The sequence below is a fragment of the Eumetopias jubatus genome, unplaced genomic scaffold (genome assembly GCF_037043125.1).
Source record: "Eumetopias jubatus isolate StellerSeaLion01/CBP00866 unplaced genomic scaffold, mEumJub1_p1.0 scaffold_15, whole genome shotgun sequence".
NCBI lineage: Eukaryota > Metazoa > Chordata > Mammalia > Carnivora > Otariidae > Eumetopias > Eumetopias jubatus.
The window spans coordinates 92,112,128-92,131,116 of NW_028274821.1; the positions used below are offsets into that span (position 1 = coordinate 92,112,128).

Sequence of the window (18,989 nt, forward strand, 5' to 3'; positions counted from 1 at the left end):
TCAAGCACACCATGTCGCTGCTGCTTGGGGAGGTCAGAGCTGCCCCTCCCAGGCCCAGGCTGAGCCAAGAAAGCTCTGGCCCGTGGGGGATTTCATCATCTGGCCGCTAAAACACTAACCACGAGAGACTGAGCCTTACTTCCCCACCTCCCCGGGTCCCTGGAGAGGCCTCTCCACCTCTGAGCAAAGGCCAGGGTGGCCCAGGGACTCAGGACATGCAGCTGCTCACCGGGACGCTAGCTCGGGGAGCTTCACCCCAAACCCTGTCGCCACGTGACGGCACTGCCAACTACTTCCTCAAGCCAGGAAATCCAGCACGGATCTGAGAGGAAAGGGGAAGCTAAGTGTATTCGGTTTCCTCCTCTCTAGGAGTCGGCTAACGCCAACAGTCACAGAACAGGGAGGTGCCCCTCAGCTAGGGCGAGGCTCTTTCCTCTCTCCAGACAGCTTACAACGTGGGACCTTCCGCCAGCCCAGTCCTGTGGCACTTTGTCAATCCGACTCCAACACCCTCTGTTTAGTAAAGGAGTCCGGGCCCCAGGAAGAAGGCGTCTTGGATTCAGAGAGACGGGGTCCAGATCCGGGTCCAGATTCAGGGTCCTAGACTCTGAAAAAGGGGTCCTGGACCCAGAGAGAAGGGGTCCCAGATCCAGAGTAAGGGGGGTAGCTGCAGCTCCCTCACGGTAGCACGGAGCCGGGCCAGAGTGTGAAAAGCCCCCAGGGCCAATACCAGCTGAGTAGGAGCAGAGCTGGGAGCACCAGGCAGGGGCGGTCATGGGGGGGAGGGGGTGCTTGAGCCACCCTGCAGGAGCCCAAGGAGGGGGAGGCAGGAGGCAGGTGCTCAGAGAAGGGGAGTGGTCACGAGGCTGGACACCCCAGGGCAGTTCCAAGGCTGACCGCAGATGCTTGCTCCAGGGAAGGCACATAAGCAGCCGGTTCTGCTCCATCGCCCACACCCCCGGCAGACATGGCTAATCTATCTAAAGACAGTATGTCCCCCTCCATTGCCAATGCCCCCGGCAGACATCACTAATCTAAGGAGAGTGTGTCCCCCTCCAACGCCCACGTCCCCAACAGACATCACTAATCTAAGGAGAGTGTGTCCCCCTCCATCACCCACGCCCCCAGCAGACATCACTAATCTATCTAAGGAGAGTGTGTCCCCCTCCGTCACCCACGCCCCCAGCAGACATTACTAATCTATCTAAGGAGAGTGTGTCCCCCCTCCATCACCCACGCCCCTGGCAGACATCACTAATCTAAGGAGAGTGTGTCCCCCCCTCCATCACCCACACCCCCGGCAGACATCACTAATCTATCTAAGGAGAATGTATCCCCCCTCCATCACCCACGCCCCCGGCAGACATCACTAATCTAAGGAGAGTGTGTCCCCCTCCATCACCCACGCCCCTGGCAGACATCACTAATCTAAGGAGGGTGTGTCCCCCTCCATCACCCACGCCCCCGGCAGACATCACTAATCTAAGGAGAGTGTGTCCCCCCCCTCCATCACCCACATCCCCGGCAGACATCACTAATCTATCTAAGGAGAATGTATCCCCCCTCCATCACCCACGCCCCCGGCAGACATCACTAATCTAAGGAGAGTGTGTTCTCCCCCCCACCACCCACACCCCCGGCAGACATTACTAATCAATCTACGGAGAGTGTGTCCCCCTCCATCGCCCACACCCCAGCAGACATCACTAATCCACGTGGCCACTGAGCAGCCACACGAAGGGCACCTCCCTGTCCTTCTCAGGGCAGCTTTTCAGGCAGGCCAGGCCCAGGCCCAAATCTGGAACTCTCCATGGAGGGCTGAGGGTCAGTCTGCCCGAAAAGCCAAGGGCAGCAGAGGGGAAATGGGGTGCTCTGATGGAGAGTCCGGCTCCCCCCATGAGAACCAGGGTGGAAGAAGGCTAGTGTCTGGGACCCCACAAAGTCTGGAACCCCCTGTCCGCTCTGGCCAGACCTCAGGAGACCTGGGATGAGAGTGCCCCAGCCCCTACCCCAGGCCCCACACTCAGGCAGGGCACCAAAACCATGTTCACTGCTGGGGGGAGGGGTCTACCCTGGAGCAGAGGTTCCAGAACTCATGGCTGGGCACAGAGAGAGCACTGAAGAGCAAGGAACCATCCCAGTCGCCCCCAGGGCCCAGGGGCTGGGTGGAGAGCAGCTCTGTCCCCCACAGTCACCGTCCCCCGGGGCACCTGGGCTGCCCAGGTGGGCCACAGGTCGGGGTGGCCGGGGACGCCTGTCCAGGCCCCGTCTCTCATCTCTCTCCAGGCACGGGCAGGAGAGGCCCCCACCCCGACCCTGCAAGGCTCCTAGGAACCAGAAACTCCACCGTCTCAGTGATGATTTTATCAACAAGGAGGAAACGGAGAAGCCTGTCTGGGATGAGTGCTGCTGGGTCAATTAATTCCTTGAACGGTTTTCTAGAAATCGTTGTTTGTGATTTTTTTTGGTCTCCAATTCCATTCTTTGTTTACTAATTCGCCCTCTCGGCTTCAAGGTCACAGTGCAGGCTGGACCCACGGGCCAGGTGTTCCCCATACTTCCGGGCACCTTCCCGTCACCTGAGGTTCTTCCTGGCGGCTTCACAGGAAGCACAGCGAGCGGAGCAGACCCCACAGTCTGACACACCCCTCCTGTGAGGCCCCAAGACCCACGCTGATTTCAGAGCGGTCAGAACACGAAGCAAGTGTCTACCTCGGCACGCGTGAAATAACGTGGGCGGAAAGCCACCTGGGACACACGTGGCAGTGACAAAGCAGGCTCCCAGGTGGTGAGGAAGGTGACGGCCCCAGCTCTGTGGGGACGCGGCAATGCGCACAGTGTCCTCCCTGCGGCAAACAGACCAGTAAGCCTTCAGTACGTACCCATGTGCATCTCTGTTCCCATCCACCCCAGGGCCTGCAGAGGGCACAAACTGCGAGGGGGCAGGCCATGACCCTCCAGGGTCTGGGAGTAGAAGGCAGAGCCCAGACCCCCCTCAAAACCACGGCCCCCCTTCTCACAGCTGTGCCCCACCTCCCGGCACAGGACCTGGAGGCTCTCAGAAGCAGAGGAACGGGTGGGGGGCAGGGCACCCAGCCTGGGTCTCCAGCTTCCACATGGTGTCCGGCAAGGGAGCCCCATGTTCTGACAGCCCGGGGCTCAGTCCTGGGGTCCGCCCCTGCCCGAGCCCGGGCCTTGAGAATGAGACGCCAGGCGGCTGGCTCACGTGCGGTCCCCGGGGCCCGGCAAATGCTCCTCGCTGAAAAAAAATCAACAAGGCTGGCAAGTTACCCTCCCCAGAACCTACTGCAAGGTTGTTTCCTGATTAAAGCTTTACTGAATCAATAGCAATAAAGCAGTCCCAAAGAAATCAATCGAAGGCAGGGCCCTTTTTAAGAAAGACCACTGTTTCCACAGGCGAAAACCTCTTAAAAACAACCCACACGACTATTTTGGGTTTTGCGGCAGTCTTGCTGGGTCTCTGCAAAGGCCATCGTGTTACCTGGACATGAATCACACAAGCGGGGGATGTACGCTTCCCCAGAGAGCCGGATTCCGACGAGCCGGCCCCATGCTTCTGAGTGATGACAGCACCTGTTTACAGCCTGAATAAATGGCGTGCTCACGAAGGCAAAACTTGGCGTGCTCGAGAACATCGTGATCAGGGAAGGGGAGTCTGAAATGGAGTCCCGTGCTAGTGGAAGGTGTTTCTCACCGTGGCCGGGGGCCTGGCCCTGCAGAAGCTTGCAGAGTTTGGCCCACCGAGGCTGGGGCCAGCCCCTCACCCCCAGGTCCAGCCTGGACACTGATGTGGTCAGCCACACAGAGACCGGAAAAAAAGCAGGAAACTCAAAGGCAGACAGAGAACACGACGGGGCGGGGCTAAAATGTCCCGCAACCCCGGTCAGGGCAGATTCCGGACAGACCACTGGGAGAGCCGGGCCTTCCCCGGGCTGCTGGCCAACGGCAGACCTTGAGCCCCAAGGGCAAATCTGGATGAGCCCCACCAGCTCCCCCGCTGCCCAAACCTGACATCAGAGCACCCTCCTCATTACCCCACATCGGGGCCACAACCAGCCCGGCCCCTACCTCCCCCAACACCCTGGAGCCCGGAGCTTCTCTCCCTTCCCCAGGCACAGGCCTGAAGTTTTCCTGCTGGGGTGACCGCATCTGCCTCCTCCCCAGTCTCAGCCTCCCGGATTTCAGACTGTGGCCTCCAATCCACTCCCAGCACTGCAGCCAAGCAGAACCTCCTGAAGCCAAATCCAGGACATCATGTTCTCCCCAACCCCCTTCTGTGACTGCCCGGCACCCCAGGCGAAGCCACCCACCAACCCACCACCCACTGCCCTGCCTCCCTGCAGCCTTGAAGGCCATGGCTCTGAGTCCCTCCAACCTTCCCCAGAGGTGATCGCTGCTCCCCTCGGGGGGCCTCCCAGACTCTGAGCTCCTGGAAGGAGTTGCCAGGCCACCCCCATCTTTCCCTCGCCCTGAGGGCCCACTGCTCAGGAAATGTTCCCTGGGAGCTGAACGGTCCACATGAGCTGTGGGAGCTGCAGGAAGAGCCCCCAAGTGAAAGGCCTGGGAAGAGGAGACCCGATGGGCAGCAGGGCAGGAAGGTGCCCTCCCCCAGAATCTGGCTGCCAGGAAGACCACCACCCCTCCCACAGAAAGGCCTGGGGTCCCACTGCACCCCACAGTGACCAGTATGGAGACCAGTGCCTGCAGGTCCCCAAAGCATACATCACATGAAGTGGCAGCGTCCAAAGTACAAGAGGAGGGAGCGATTTCCAGGCTCCCGGCCTCTGGGGAAACACACCTGCTCACACGGCAGCACGTATCACAGGTGAGCCCACTGAGGTGTGGGCAGGGTGGGGGTAGGGGTCACTGAGAAGCGTGCCCAGGGGCACACAAGGCCACGTCAGCAGTGGGGCTGGTCCAAGCTCGGGCCCAGCCTGGCTTCTGACCCCACCACGACCGCCCTTCTTGGGCTGAAGGAGAAAACACGGCCAGGGCAGCCCGGGGATAAGGGTCCCCCGGGCCCACGCAGGCTGCAAAGACAGGAGCTTCTCCCCTGAGCCCCAGCCACGCTGAGCCACGCACATCAGCCGCTATCCTCAGGGACCCAGCAGGGCAGGTACAAAGGCTCCGGCCTCCCACACCCTGTCGCCAGCACGGTGGTCCGCAGTGCCAAGTGCCCCTCCACGCGTGGGGGCAGAGGGGCGGGAGTAGCTGGGGCCTGCACCTCCTGCAGCAAACAGACTACTTCCCGAACACTCTTGTAATCCACAGCTCTGCTGCCCTGGAGCCTAGCTGGCTAACAGATGTTCCATTTAAGAAGCTAAATTACCACGAAATACACCCAAAGAGATGGCAGGCCAGTTTCTCCCAAGGTTTATTTGCAATGAGGAGGGACATTCTATGTGAACATTCTATCTCCTCTTTTTTGAGAAAAAAAAACTTTACTACACACACGAGTTAAGAGAAAAAAGAGAGTGGCTGCCGGCACGTGAATTACTGAGGGAGGGTGTCGATGGCACCCCACGGCTCGCACAACTCAGGAGCCCAAGGGCACCACGTGGGACAGCATGCTGGGGCCACAGGTGCGCAGGCGGCCAGGAGTTTGAGCCCTGCCTCCATCCCCGACCACTGAAGTCGGACCAGCTCCTGTGCTCCCCAAACCTCACCCTCCAAGGCTCTCAAATGGCTGCCGATGGCCCCTGCTCTCCCGGGGTTGCCCTCTGCTGGGGTCAGGTCCATGACCGCCAAGCACCTCCAGTACTGTGACTAATTACCACCACCAACGCATCGTGGGGCAGCCTGGGAGCAGCCTAGACCAGGCCCAGCATGGCAGGTGACACCATCGTGCCCAAGGAACGCTGGAAGTGGCTGAGCACTCCAGCGGGATCCCCGGCCCACCCCCGAGAGGCAGCCCGGGCGCTGGCCTGCACATCCCCGGGGCCACCAGATGGCAAAGCAGCAGAAAGGCTGAGGACCAGAGCTGCTCCGCTGGGCCCCCAGGCCAGGGCCTTTCCCACCCTGAGGACACAACCACCACCACCAGCTGGAGGCTCAGGCAGGAGGGAGGGTGGGGGACGGGGACCCCAGAGCTGGTCCAGATTGTGGTCCCTGGCATGAACAGAACCAGCTGGCCAGGGGACAGCCAGGGTTCCCCCTAAGAAGACAGGGTGGAGGGCGCGTGGGTGGCTCAGTCGTTAAGCGTCTGCCTTCGGCTCAGGTCATGATCCCAGGGTCCTGGGATCGAGCCCCGCATCGGGCTCCCTGTTCGGCGGGAGGCCTGCTTCTCCCTCTGCCACTCCCCCTGCTTGTGTTCCCTTTCTCACTGTCTCTCTCTCTCTCTCTCTGTGTCAAATAAATAAATAAAATCTTAAAAAAAAAAAAAAGAAGACAGGGTGAACAGAGCTCTGCAGGCAAAACCCCAGAGCCCTCCGCCACCTCCAGGACAGCCCCCAACCCTGCCCCGGAGGCGGAGGGCATCACCCAGACTTTTCTGGGTTGCAGCCAGGTACGGAGGGGGAGCCTCTGGCTGGACAGTGCAACGCAGACGGCAGACCGCACTTGGCCTCCTGCCCCCGACATCCACTCGGGTTCGTCCACACATGCACCTGGTTCCAGAAACGAGCCCCAGAAATGCAGCCATGCTTCCGAACCCAGTGTGGAGCCGAAGCAGGCGGGAGCACGTGCACACATCAGAGCTGCCTACAGAAGGCGAGGTTTGCAGCCTGGGTTTACTGGCTCGGTCGTTCACTGCCAGACAAGGCGTCTGGCCCCCGCGGCTCCCGCTGACGAGACCGTCGGGAAGCCCCCTGCCCCACACGGCCGGCGTCGGTGGGGACATCAGTGGGAGCGGCCGCAGGGAGGACTCCAGGAGCGAGCCCTCCCACGGCCACTGACATGGGGAAACCGATTCTCCCAAAGACACAGAGAAAACCCACATCCCTACTGAACGTCAAGGCGCCCCCTGCGTGTGCTTCCCGGACACCATCGTGGCCCCAGGGCCGCTGGGCTCCTGCAAGGGGTCAAGAAAACGCCCCTCCTTTACCAAAGTGGCAGGAGGCCCAGGACTGGTGGGCCAGAGCACAGACGCCCGCATCAGTCGCAGGGCGGCTTCCCGCAAGAGAGATGACACGCACACACAGATCCCGCACCCCCATCCTGACGCCCGGACCGCGGGACCCCTTCAGATGCCCCAGAAGCCTTCCTCCCATCCACCCTGGAGGCACCTAGAAATGATGGTCCCATTTTATGGTGGGGGCGGGCAACTGAGCCCCGACACCTCCCATGCTCCCTGGACCCATCTTCCTTCACCCCAGCTCTTCTGGGCTGGGCCACCCTGTTTAAGGCACTGAGTCAAGAGCCTGGAGCAGAGACAGCCGTTCCCTGGCTCCTCACTCCTGGACAGGGAAGTCTAGAGAAATGCCTGCCTCCGTGCCCTGAGTCCTGGAGCAGCAAGGACCCAGGGCAAGAAGGGACCCAAGAAATGTGCCATGTGGATGGCCACGCAGGGCTAACTCACCCACCGGGCACCGCAAGCCAGCACTTTTCGGTGCCCAAATGTGTGTGAGGTCAAAGACAATATTTAAATATATAACATTAGTATTCTGCCCTTTACACCAACCCAGTCATAAAAGTAGGACTTTTAACATCTCTTAAGGAAGAGGGAGGCCATGGGCGAAGGCGTGCAGGGCCCCCAAGAGTCACGTGGTGGCCCTGAGGGCCCCCACCACGGCAGCGCGGGTTCCAGGCACTCACCTGCCACACACCTGCTCAAATTCCTCCCAGCCCCACAAGGGGGATGCTGTTTTTGTGTGGTCAAAGACACATAACAAAATTTACGATCAGCGACTCTGTTCATTTGCAGTGTTGTGCAACCACCACCACGATCTGGATCCGGAACTTTGTCATAACCCCAAACACAAGGCCATGCCCGTGAGCAGCCAGTCCCGGCTCCCTCCCCCCAGCCCACCTTCTGTCTGTGCTGGACATGCGCAGGAATGGAATCACGCCATCCTCCCCGACCCTCACCCTCTGGCGTCTGGCTTCCCTCACAGGACACCATGTCTCCGAGCCTCATCTGCACTGCAACCCCTTGTCGGTCAGGGCTCATTCCTCTTAGTGGCTGATCTTACTTCATCATCAGGACAGACCCCCCGCCCCATACCTAGTCATCCACTGAGAAGAATGCTATTTTTTATCCCCATCCTACAGAGGGGGAAACTGAGACCCCACGACGGTGAAGCTCGAGGGCCCACTCTGGTCAGTAGCAAAGCCAGGACACCAGCCCTGAGCTCTCAAGGGAGGGGGAGCCCGGCCCCCTCTGCAGCCAGGAACACAGAGGCCCAGGGGAGGCAGCCATGTGGCAAGTCCCGGGGAGCCAGGTCACACCCCGATGCCCGGCCTCAAGCCTGCTTCCTCTGAGCTCCGGTGTGAAAACAAATTAAACCGAATGGCTCAGAGTCAGTTCTTGTGTGAAGCCCATCATCTGCAGAGGAAAACAGCTCAGATCTGAACGGTCTCCTCCCTCACTGAAATGACTCCTGTCCCCGCAGACAGATGAGCTGGGGGCTGGGGGAGGGGAGCCCAGACGTCCATCTCAGGTGTGGAGGGGTAAATTCAGAGTGGGAGGAGCTGAGGGGCAAGGGAGGGAGGGTCTCAGGATGTGGCTGCCATGAGCACGAGGAACCAGAACCTTCTGCCATCCCAGGGGCCCGATACAGGTTACGAACAGACTAAAGCTTCCCTAGGTGTCCTGTGCGCCCGGGACATGTGGTGACGGCCGCAGGAATCAGACACCCACTTGTACAGTTAAAAGCTGGGACGGTCCATGCTCCAGCCATGACCACTGTCACCAGGGCACCTCCCCATTCCTGGGGGACACGGAGGCCTCCTGGCACACAGCCCGCCACCCCCAGGTGCCAAAGCTCACAGGAACACTGCCACGAACCACAGCCTGCCCCGGCGGGGAAGACAAGCCAGACGTGGAGCTCTGGCGTGACAAAGGCCAGGGCAGGTGGGGCCCCGCCTCCCTGAGCTGCGGGGACCCTGGCAGGTGGCTTAGCCCTTGCACCTCTGCAGAGGCCCCCCTCTCCCTGAGGCCACTGGCCGCCATGTGCTCAGCACGGTGCCTACACCACCTGTCCCCGGCAACACCCTATGTCTAGGGGACAGCTATGACAATCAAGCAAACACCGGTGCAAACTGGAAACATGTGTCCCTGGGAAAGGGAGGTGCACCCAGGGAGACCAGGCAGAAGCAGGGCTGGGGCGGGGGAGGCATGGGAGCAGGCAGACGCCCGGAACCCAACCCTGCCCACCTGCACAGGGACTCCCCGCGACGCCCTCAGGCACCCACCCTGCCACCTTCCACATCTCAGGGACGCACCTGTCATGCCGCGGGGGGGACACGCAAGCATCGGGGTGGGCTGGGAGGCAGAGAGAAGACAGGCTTAGGCGCCCCCTCCCCGCACAGATGGCAGCATGGGCTGGGAGGGGCAGCTGGGGGCCCCCACTCCTGCAAAGACCTGGAGGCTGAAGAGCCCGGCGGACAGACGGGAGGACAGGCGAGACCATATATGCCTGCCGCCTGTGAGGCCCAAAGCTCAAAACACAACAAACCAACAAACGCATTCCTGGCCTCAAGCTTAAGGTGACTCAGGGCAGACAAGCAGGTGTGTTGAAAATGATTATTTTAATCCTTCCATAAACTCTACAGAGACGAGCACATGAAGCCCACGGCTCAGAGCACCGAGGCAGGCATTTCTCGAGACTTCCCTGATCAGAAGGCACCACCACCCAGGTCCCGCGGCAGTTCAAGCCCAGCCCCGCCTCCCTCGGTGGTCACGCGTTTGTTATTCTTGTTTATCTTTTGGATTCAGAAACCAAAACAGAGTAGCTACAGGATGCTGGCAGAGGGCGCAGTGAGAGCACAGAGGTCCGGGGGCCCTCCGGGCTGCCCCAGGGCTCATCCTGGCCTGAGCAGGGCAGGCCTTGTCCGGGCAGTGGACAGGGACTCGTCCCACAAAGTTGGGTGGGGGAGGCGGCTCCCGAGCCCCACAGTGCAGGCGCTGTGCAGGGGCTGAAGCGTCCACTCCCGGGCACCAGACCTCTCTCCCAGTCATGTTGAGGGGCCGCTGTCACCTCCCCAGGAAGCCCCCCCTCGCAGGCCTGCTCGATTCCTCTGCGTTGGAAAGTGCCATGCTGTTTCTTCGTGAATCCCCCTCCTGGAGGTGAGGGACACAAAGTCAAGGGTCTCTGCCGCTCTTGCCCAGTGCCCATGAGCAGGTGACGGTGAATAGGAAGCAAGTCGATGACAGAGTGAGCCCCCTCCCAGCGACGGGCAGCAGGTGAAGGGGACGGGCCCACCCTGGGCCATCTGTGGCTTCAGGCACTGTGCAGCCCCCAGCCTCCCCACCCACCAGGACCGTCCAAGGGCTGTTTTGCAGGTTGGCAAGAGGCCCCAACCTCCACGTGGCCATGTGACCTCAGGCAGCCCCCTCGGCCTCTTGGTTCCCCGCCCAACTGGGTGTCTCACAGAGCCTCCTAACTAAGGCACAGGGGAGGGGCTGGGGCTGGGCAGCCAGGGAACCAACCTTCCCAGGACAGGGCAGGGCACGGCAGGCAGCAATGATCTGGAAGACCTGGGGAGCCTGTCTCTGCATCAACCACCCATCTCCTCCCTTCAGTTACCTAAGGGCATCCAGTTTTTTTTTCTTTTTTAAAGATTTTATTTATTTATTCATGAGAGACAGAGGAAGAGAGAGAGAGAGAGAGAGAGGGAGAAGCAGAGGGAGAAGCAGGCTCCCAAGGAGCAGGGAGCCCAATGCGGGACTCGATCCCAGCACCCTGGGATCATGACCTGAGCCGAAGGCAGACGCTTAACCATCTGAGCCACCCAGGCGCCCTAAAGGCATCCAGTTTTCAAGGCCAGCTCAAATGCCATGCCACCTTCTCCATGCAGCCCTCCGCAGTCCCTGCCCTCAGGGATCCAAATACCTGTATCTGATAAGGACTAACACAGCCCCAGAAGGTGTGACAGCAAATCCTGCGTCTGTCCCCACCTCCTGCACCGTCAGGCACAGGAGCTCCTGGGGAGGAAGCAGCAAAGACAGGGCCTGAGACCCCTCCAGCAGGCGCCCAAGGTCACCCACAGAGGGAGGGGCAGGGCTGTTGTCCGATCCTGGGTCCTGCACTCCTTGGCTAAGCATCCTCCATTTTTCTCCACATCACCCAGCCACCACCTGCCTCCGGGGCTAAAGGGTAAGTGAAGAGTGGGAGAGGCCTGGGGGCAGGGAAGGAGGGAGGGTCCAACTCCAGGGCGCTGGCCGCCCACCCTCTCTTAACCACCATGTGGCTCTGCTGCAGCTGGGCGGCCAGAGGCGAGGTGGGGCCACCTGGATGGGGAAGGCGGCTGCCCCAGCCAACAGGAGCAAGCGGGCCACCCGGGTCTGGGGAGGGGCGCCGTGTTCCAGAGACTTACGGGGCCAGGTGCGAGGCAGGGACAGTGCCAGGCCCGCGTTTTCCTACCAAATGCCCCCAGCAGCCTGCAAGGTGGCCACGGGCACCCTCTTCGCAGACAAGGAGACCAAGGCTCAGCCAGGCCTGGGACCCCGCCCCACTAAGGCTCCCACTGCAGCCCAGTGGCCGATGGCGTTGGACCCCTCCACTGCCATTCCAGGTGGCAGCAAATGTCCCTGCCGTTCCAGACATCAGGGGCTCAGCCCTGGGGGGTCCCTGCTGCCTCCCCTATGAGGTGGGGCTGAGGGCAGAGCCCCACCACAACCCCTCTGTGGATGAGACAAGGTCCTGGCCCTAAGCACTTAGCCCAACTTCTGGCACAAGGTGGAGAGAGCTTTGGCCTTGCTGAGCGCGTCCTGTTGGAGGAGCCAGCGCCAAGGGCCCTGGATACAAATGGAGACGTGAGAGCAAACCCTGGGAGGGCGGGGGCAGGGACCGGGGCTCCTGCACAGCCCCCAGGACAGGCCCCTAGCCTCTCAGGCAAGCCCACTGCCTGCTTTTATACAGACTACAAGCTAAGGAAGGTTTCCACAGTTTTAAACGGTTGGGGGAAAAAAAGAATAATATTTCGTGACACATGAAAATGATATGAAATTCAAATTTCATTCTCCATCAAGTTTACTGGCACATAGCCACACTTACTCATTTCCAGATCGGCCACGACTGCCTTCACACCAGGAGGGCAGAGTGGAGTGGTTACGACAGAGCCTGTCTGGCCCACAAGGCCTAAAATATTTACCGTCTGGCCCTCGACACAAGACAAGCACCAACTCCTGCTCTGGGAGCAGGGCGCTGGTGGTCGGCTGGGGCACTGGGGGGGAGAGGGGTGGATTCAAGGGGCAGTCAGGAAGGAGGTCCACCTGGTAGGGCCTCAGCCATGGGGCTGCCAGACTCGGGTCTGGGCCTCTGCCTAAACCCGGGCCCCACCACACCAGCCCCGACAGCGCTGCCCGTCCGGACATCCCACCCCTAGAAGCCAAGAAGCCACAGACACAGACATGGCCTGGACACAGGGCCAGGAGGAAGGGGCTAGAGGGCATCATGCTGCCGACTGCCCCGAGTAGGACCCACTGCAATTCTGGGAAGGATGACAGAGTCCCTCTCTCGGGAGGGGACACCCTTGGCCACCCTAACCTCATGCAAGAAAGACCTCGAACGAGGCACTGGGTCGGGGGCTCCCCGTGGCTACACATCCTTGTCAGGCCTCCGGCAAGGCTGCTGCCTACAGACTTGGCCCCAGGCTCAGTGGAGCCCCCCATTCTCGGCACAGAGACACCCATGCCCAGGGCCTCCCCGCCGAATGCACGGCACGCTTCCAGGTTCCATCCCAGCCACAAACAATCCACTGTCCACCACTGCCAAGCGGTGCCTTCCCATGACCTGGGCAGATGATGCCCATGGGCCTTGTCTGCAGATTTCACACCCAAGCCTCAGGACCCCACTCCACACAGCCCTGGGCTCCTGACCCTCCTAGCCGGTCAGGCCCGCACTAAACATGGGACCCCGGCACATTGGCCTCTGCCCCCAGCCCTGCCCCCTGGGGTGCCGCTACCTCGACACACTCAGAGCCATAACCCCTGCCACGTGGGAAAGCCAGGGTTGGGGAAATCCGCATTTCTCCACTTGTCACCATCACCCCCCTAAGGAGCCTTTTCTGGTGCTTCTCATAATCTACCTCCCATAAGAAGTCTCAACACCACAGAGGTACCGTGTACCTGCTTTGCACTTTATGTACATCTGAGCTTTATACATAAAAAGAACATGATTTCTTCACCTCCAAAGATCTGATTTCCACCACCCTGGAGGCCATATCACCCCTGCTGAGAAGGCAAGAGTTCGTTAAAATGTATCATTAAAATTAATGTTAAGCATTTCTTTTTAATTTTTTAATAGGATCACCAGAAGTTTTGAAAGACAGACGCAACTCGTGTGTTTCTATTTGGCAGCAGTGATACAGACAGAAAACAAAGACAAACATGCACACGGCACATCCATCTACACCCATCTACGCCCGTGCCTGCACACACACACACACACACACACAAACACACACACACACACACACACACACGAGCCAGCTCCCACCACGGAGAGCACCTGGGAGCAGGGACAGCCTGCAGCAGTGTGCACACCAGCACCCAGATCTTGGTTTCTAAACACCCCTCTTCACGATGGAACCAGAGCTCCTCGGAGACATACGGCTGACTCCTCAGCTGGGACAAAGAATAATACAACAGGAGTCTGGACATCTCACTCCAGAAAGGAGGGCAGTGCTCAGAAAATGCTGAGAACATGGGGCACCTGGGTGGCTCAGTCAGTTAGGCAACCAACTCTCAATTTCGGCTCAGGTCATGATCTCAGGGTCATAAGATCGAGCCCTGCATCCAGCTCTGTGCTCAGCAAGGAAGTCTGCTTGTCCCTCTCCCTCTGCTCCTCCCCCCTCTCTAACAAATAAATAAAATCTTAAAAAAAAAAAAAAAAAACAAAGAAAGAAAGAAAGAAAATGTTGGGAACATGTCAAAAAGATGCACAGCAGCCGGCGAAACAGTTCCCCGGGTCGAACCGGAGACAAAGTGAGCATGGAAATAAATGACAGTAACAGATTATAATGCCGGGAATAAAAGAGGAAACCATGATGCAAACTGGCAGAAAGAGAGAGGGGAAGGGAAAACCAGAGGTGCACCTTGTCCCAAGTCCCTTGGAGAGAAGAGCCGTGAACGACAGGGGACAGAGCGACGTCATGGAGAGGACCGGCAGACACCGCCCAGGAGGGCAGCATCCCAGCAACAGGACAAGGCTAAGCCACCTGCTGCCTGCAGGACAGAAGCAGGAGTGGGAAGCATCGAGCCTGGTCCCCCAACAGGCACACAACCTGAAGCTAATCCCTAGGGGACACACAGGGACCCAATGGCGGGACGTTCTGCAACAGACGCGGCCTGGAACCTGCAGGGTGTCAAGGTCACGAACACCAAGGGAAGGCTGCAGAGCCGCGCTGCACCAAGGAAGAGTGCACACAGCACCCCTCAGGTTCCCCCTCTGCTGAACCGGCATTTCTGGGGACACCCGTTGAGGCGTGAGTGGGACACCCGTGGGACAGGGCTGAGAGGCTGAGCTGCGCTCACCGAGGACAATGCCCTCGTCTTGCGGGCAACGCACTGAAACGTTTGGGGGGAGGGCACTAAATTTCCCACTCCCCTCCCCTGGGGTGAGAAAAACCTATGTGTGCACGTGGAGTTCTTACGAAAGTCCAATACGTTTTCAAATTTGGAAAAGGACAAGAGGCTTCCTGTTCCCACAAGAGCGAGGGTTCCTCGGTGCTGCCCTCTGCCCTGGTGTCGCACGCTTCAGCCTCAGGGTCCAGGCCCGGGCCGCCTGCGCTCGGGACCCCCGGACACCTGCAGGCCACCTGCAGGCCACTTCTGCGGCCCCGGGCATCTGGGCGACACCGCCGCGCACCCTTGCTCTCCTGGAAGCTTCATGCGAGCAGGACCCGGCCCAGGCAGCCCCCAGCCCTTCGCCAAGCACAAAGCCGGCCTCGGAATGAAGGAACACACGGGGCTCCGCGGGCCCCCGAGATGACATCCAGGAGGAGGGACTCAGCCCAGTCCCCCTTCCAGACTGGGCTTTGCAGAGTGAGCAGCAAGAGCGTGGCCCCCACGTGCTGGGTGGAGTGAAAGCACGGCAAGTGCAGAGTTAGCGACATACCCCTGGTACACTGGGGGCCACGGCCAAGCTTGCCACGCCACACAACAAGAGAGTGCAATCAGAGGAGGCTTCCTAGAGGAGGGGCCTCTAGACTATCTCCTCCAGGAAGACCCAGGCGAAGAGAGGGGAGGTCTACCAGCAAGGGCAAGGCTCATAACAGATGCTGACAGCCAAGGTACGGAAGTGGGGAGCGACAGGCCTGAGGCAGGGACGGGAGGCGTGGGCAGGAGAGTAACCCCGGTGGGCCCCGCGTGCCAGGCTCCCCAGCCTGTTCTCCGGGGAGGAGCCCTGCCAGGGCGCCGTGGGCAAGAGGCTGGGCAGGTGGTGCCCTACAGGTTCAAACTGAAGGTGGAACGCAGGGGCTGTCTGCCGGCGTCAGCAACCTCAGGACCTCCACGGCCAAAGACACTCCAGACACACGTGATCTCTTGTTAGGATCAGCAGATTGTGGCCATACCTAATTAGTTTAATTAAACCCAAGGTGGCTTCCAGGCATTTTGGATTAAAAAAAAAAAAAAAATTAAAGCTCGGCCTGCCAGCTCCAGGACGGCATGACAAAGGGGCCGCTCGGCTTGCTCTGTGAACACCTCCTAGCTTCCGGCTCTGTACACAGCAGATGCCCCATAAGTGCACATGCTCTTATGCTCCTTTGGGGCCAATAACCCAGCTGAGGTCAACTCGGAGTGGAGGGACATTCCAAACGCTATCCTCTGAAAACAGGATGTCACCATGAGAAGCCAGCATGGCCTTCTGGAACAAGCAGACAACATGGAGGCCTCTGAGCTGGACGGGCCTCCAGCCCCACAGACTGGACTCGCCAGCAAAGTAGCCAGATCCCCACGGAAAACAGGCACCCACCCCACACCCCATCCACCCGGAGGAAGCAGACACGCGGCAGGAGCGTCCATCCGAAAGTCAGCCAGACAGCTTAAGGAAGGCTTGCGGAATCGAATGAGTTTCAGCAATCCTACAAGAGACACCTACGCTTGTGATTTAGTTTCGCCTCTTCCAGTCTGTGTCACCCGAGGCAAGTCACTGGATCTCTCTGCGCTGTAGCAGCCTCATGTATAAAACAGGGATGGCATAGCCTCCCCAGGATCGCGCCTTGCCCAGGGCCGGACCAGTAAGGAAGGGAAGCCTGGACTCTTCCTGTGATCCAAGCACTGTGGACCAACAGGACATTTTCCCTCTCCCGCTCTAGGGATGATAAGCTTCCCAAAAAACAAAGAGCAGCCACACAGAGAGGCCCCCCAGGCTCCCCTCCCAAACCCGGCACAGCCGTACCTGGTACAGAGAATTGTTTCTTTCACTGTGAACACACAGACGGAGCCAAGGGGTAGACCCAATGAGCGCAAGTTCACAGAGCACCTGCAGCCATCCCTGCACCAGCGACAGACACACAAAGATGGGGTGACCCACCCCACCCCCCACAAGGGACCGGTGGGCTGAGGCCAGGGAGACCAGCCCTCAGTCAAGACAGTGATCCCTGCCAGTGTCCAGATGACCATCCTAAAGTCGCTAACGTCAACTCCGCACTGCACTGAGAACGTTCCCTGCCTTAACCTCATGGAATCCTCAGAAGGTGGCTCTAAGGCGCCTACTATTGCTGTTCCCATTAAACAGTTGGGGAAACTGAGGGCCCAGGGGTAGTCACCTACCTGGAAGATGACAGTGCCAGGCTTCGATCAGCACACGTCCATGAAAACACACAGACACTTGCCCGTCCAGTTCTCCCTAGCACCAAGTCCCCCTCAATACCCCTTCACCCAGGCTGGGACACGGGGGGACTCTAAGGGACTGTGCTGCTGTCACTCTTGCTGCCCCATGGACGGCTCCAGGGACCCCAGGATGTCCCAGCCCTTCCAGCACAGCGGCTGAGCCAAGCCACCTGCCACAGCCGGAGGGCCCCCTCTTCCCCACCCTACCCAAACCCCAGCTGGAAAAGGGCAGCTCCGGGACCCCGAGGCCAGCCAGGCCCAGCGTCTGTTGTGTGGACCCACCCACCCCGGGCTGTGTCCCGTGCCCCAGCCTCCCTGCCAATCAGCCAGGAAACCCGCCAGGAGCCAGCAAGCCTGGGCAGCCCCTGTGGTTGACAGCCAAAGGCAAACACTCCCGCCCATAGCCAGCTCTGCCCTCAGCAACCCTTCCTGCTCTCAGTTTCTCCAGCCCAGCCCCCACCCCCAGGGGAGGGCAGAGGTGAGGAACGGGTTTATGAAAGTACTCTGCAGCAGGGCGCCAGGCCCCGGGGACTGCGAGTTAGCTGGCATGAGACAGCCTAAGGACAGCACCTAAGGGGAGTCCTGAGACCGCATGCCTGCACCCCCGGGGCTCCCTCAATAGGTCTGCTGCCTGCCTCCTTGGTCCTGGGTTGTTATCGCTGAGTGGGAGGGCAGCCCCTCTACCCTCTCAGGGCTCCTCTTTGTCAGCAGCCGCCCCCCTTCCTCCCCGGAGGAGGGGGTGCTCTCATCTCCTTGGAAACGCACTCACAGCCAAAGGGCAGAGGCCATGCAGCCCAGCCTGGAAAAGCCGTGACTCACTCCATCTCTCCTTCTCCCTAACCGGCTTTCCGATGTCACACATGAACGGCTTGTGTCCACACGGACTTGCCGTGGGCCACAGAGGAAGGGACTTTTACAGGGCTCACAGGAAGATCGATCCTGGACAGTGCTGGCCAGACCCCAGGGGCCCCTTGAGCACCCAGGACCCCTTCAAATGGAGCTGGGGGTGGGCGTTCTGTGACTCCAGGAAGGCAGGACCCGAGCTTCATTCTCTTCAAGTCTCAGCCAAGCTCCCTTTAAGGGGCCAAAAAAAGCAGCTCCTGCCGGCTGCGCAGACATTTTCCTGCCGGCCGGCAGCCACACGGCTCGGCCGCGACAAAGGCCACACTTGAGGGTGCTGGCGAAGCGACGGGGGCTCCGGCTCGCACCCAGTTGCGCGGCCCTGTCCAAGAGGAGGCGGCGACCCAAGCCCACCCGCTCTCTCCAGCCCCTCCGGCTCCCGCTCCTCCCCGACTCCTCCGGCCGCGCCCCGCTGTCCTCCACTGTCCCGCCACCAGGCGCGAAGCCAGAGGACGCGGCGCCCGACGAGGCCCCCCGGGCGTGGCGGGCTCGCCAGGGCCGGGAGGGACGCGGAGAGGGGGCGGCAGCGGCGGGCGCGCCGCCCGGCTTCGAGTCTCCCCGCACCCCGGCGCCACAGACCCGCCCGGGGCGCGTCCCGGCGGTGCCCACCGGCGGCAGCGGCGCGCCCCGGGCTTGGGGGACTTTGGTCAACTTCGCGCCTCCTGGGGCGCGCCCCTCTCTCCCCGCGACCGCCCGCGCGCCGGGACCCTCACCTGGGACATCTGCGGCCGGAAGTTGATGTCCTTGAGGTCGATGGAGCCGGGGGAGAGGTTGTGCAGCAGCTGACACAGGAGGACGCCGTCGCGCAGCGCCTGCGCCAGGTCGAACACCGCCGCCGAGGGCCACACGACCCGGTGGTTGGGCGGCAGGACCTTGCAGTCGATGAGCCAGCGGCCGCACTGCCGCCACTGCTCCATGGCGCCCGCGGCGGCCGCACCGCCGGCCCGCTCAGGGCAGCGCTCGGGCCAAAGTGCGGCGGCCGCGGGGCATCCCGCCCGCCCGCGCGGGGCTCGGTGGCCGGGGCGGGGCTTCGCGCGGGCGGCCCGGGGTCCCCGCTGCGCCGCCGCGCGTCCCCTCCTCTTCCTCCTGCTCCGGCTCCTCGCGGGCCGCCGCTCCCGCCCACGTGCGGCCG

At 60.8% G+C, this 18,989-nt stretch overlaps 1 protein-coding gene across 2 annotated transcripts in view; it reads right to left on the minus strand.

Annotated features, from left to right (window-relative positions):
* The window catches only part of VAV2 (vav guanine nucleotide exchange factor 2), a 170,666-nt gene extending 151,890 nt beyond the window's left edge, over positions 1 to 18,776 (minus strand). For both annotated transcript variants that reach the window (XM_088019240.1, XM_028093393.2), the window contains exon 1: positions 18,571 to 18,776. In XM_088019240.1, coding sequence (XP_087875366.1) covers positions 18,571 to 18,774 — 204 coding nt within the window. In that variant the 5' untranslated portion in view covers positions 18,775 to 18,776. The remainder of the gene's footprint in view (positions 1 to 18,570) is intronic.
* Positions 18,777 to 18,989: the final 213 nt, after the last annotated feature.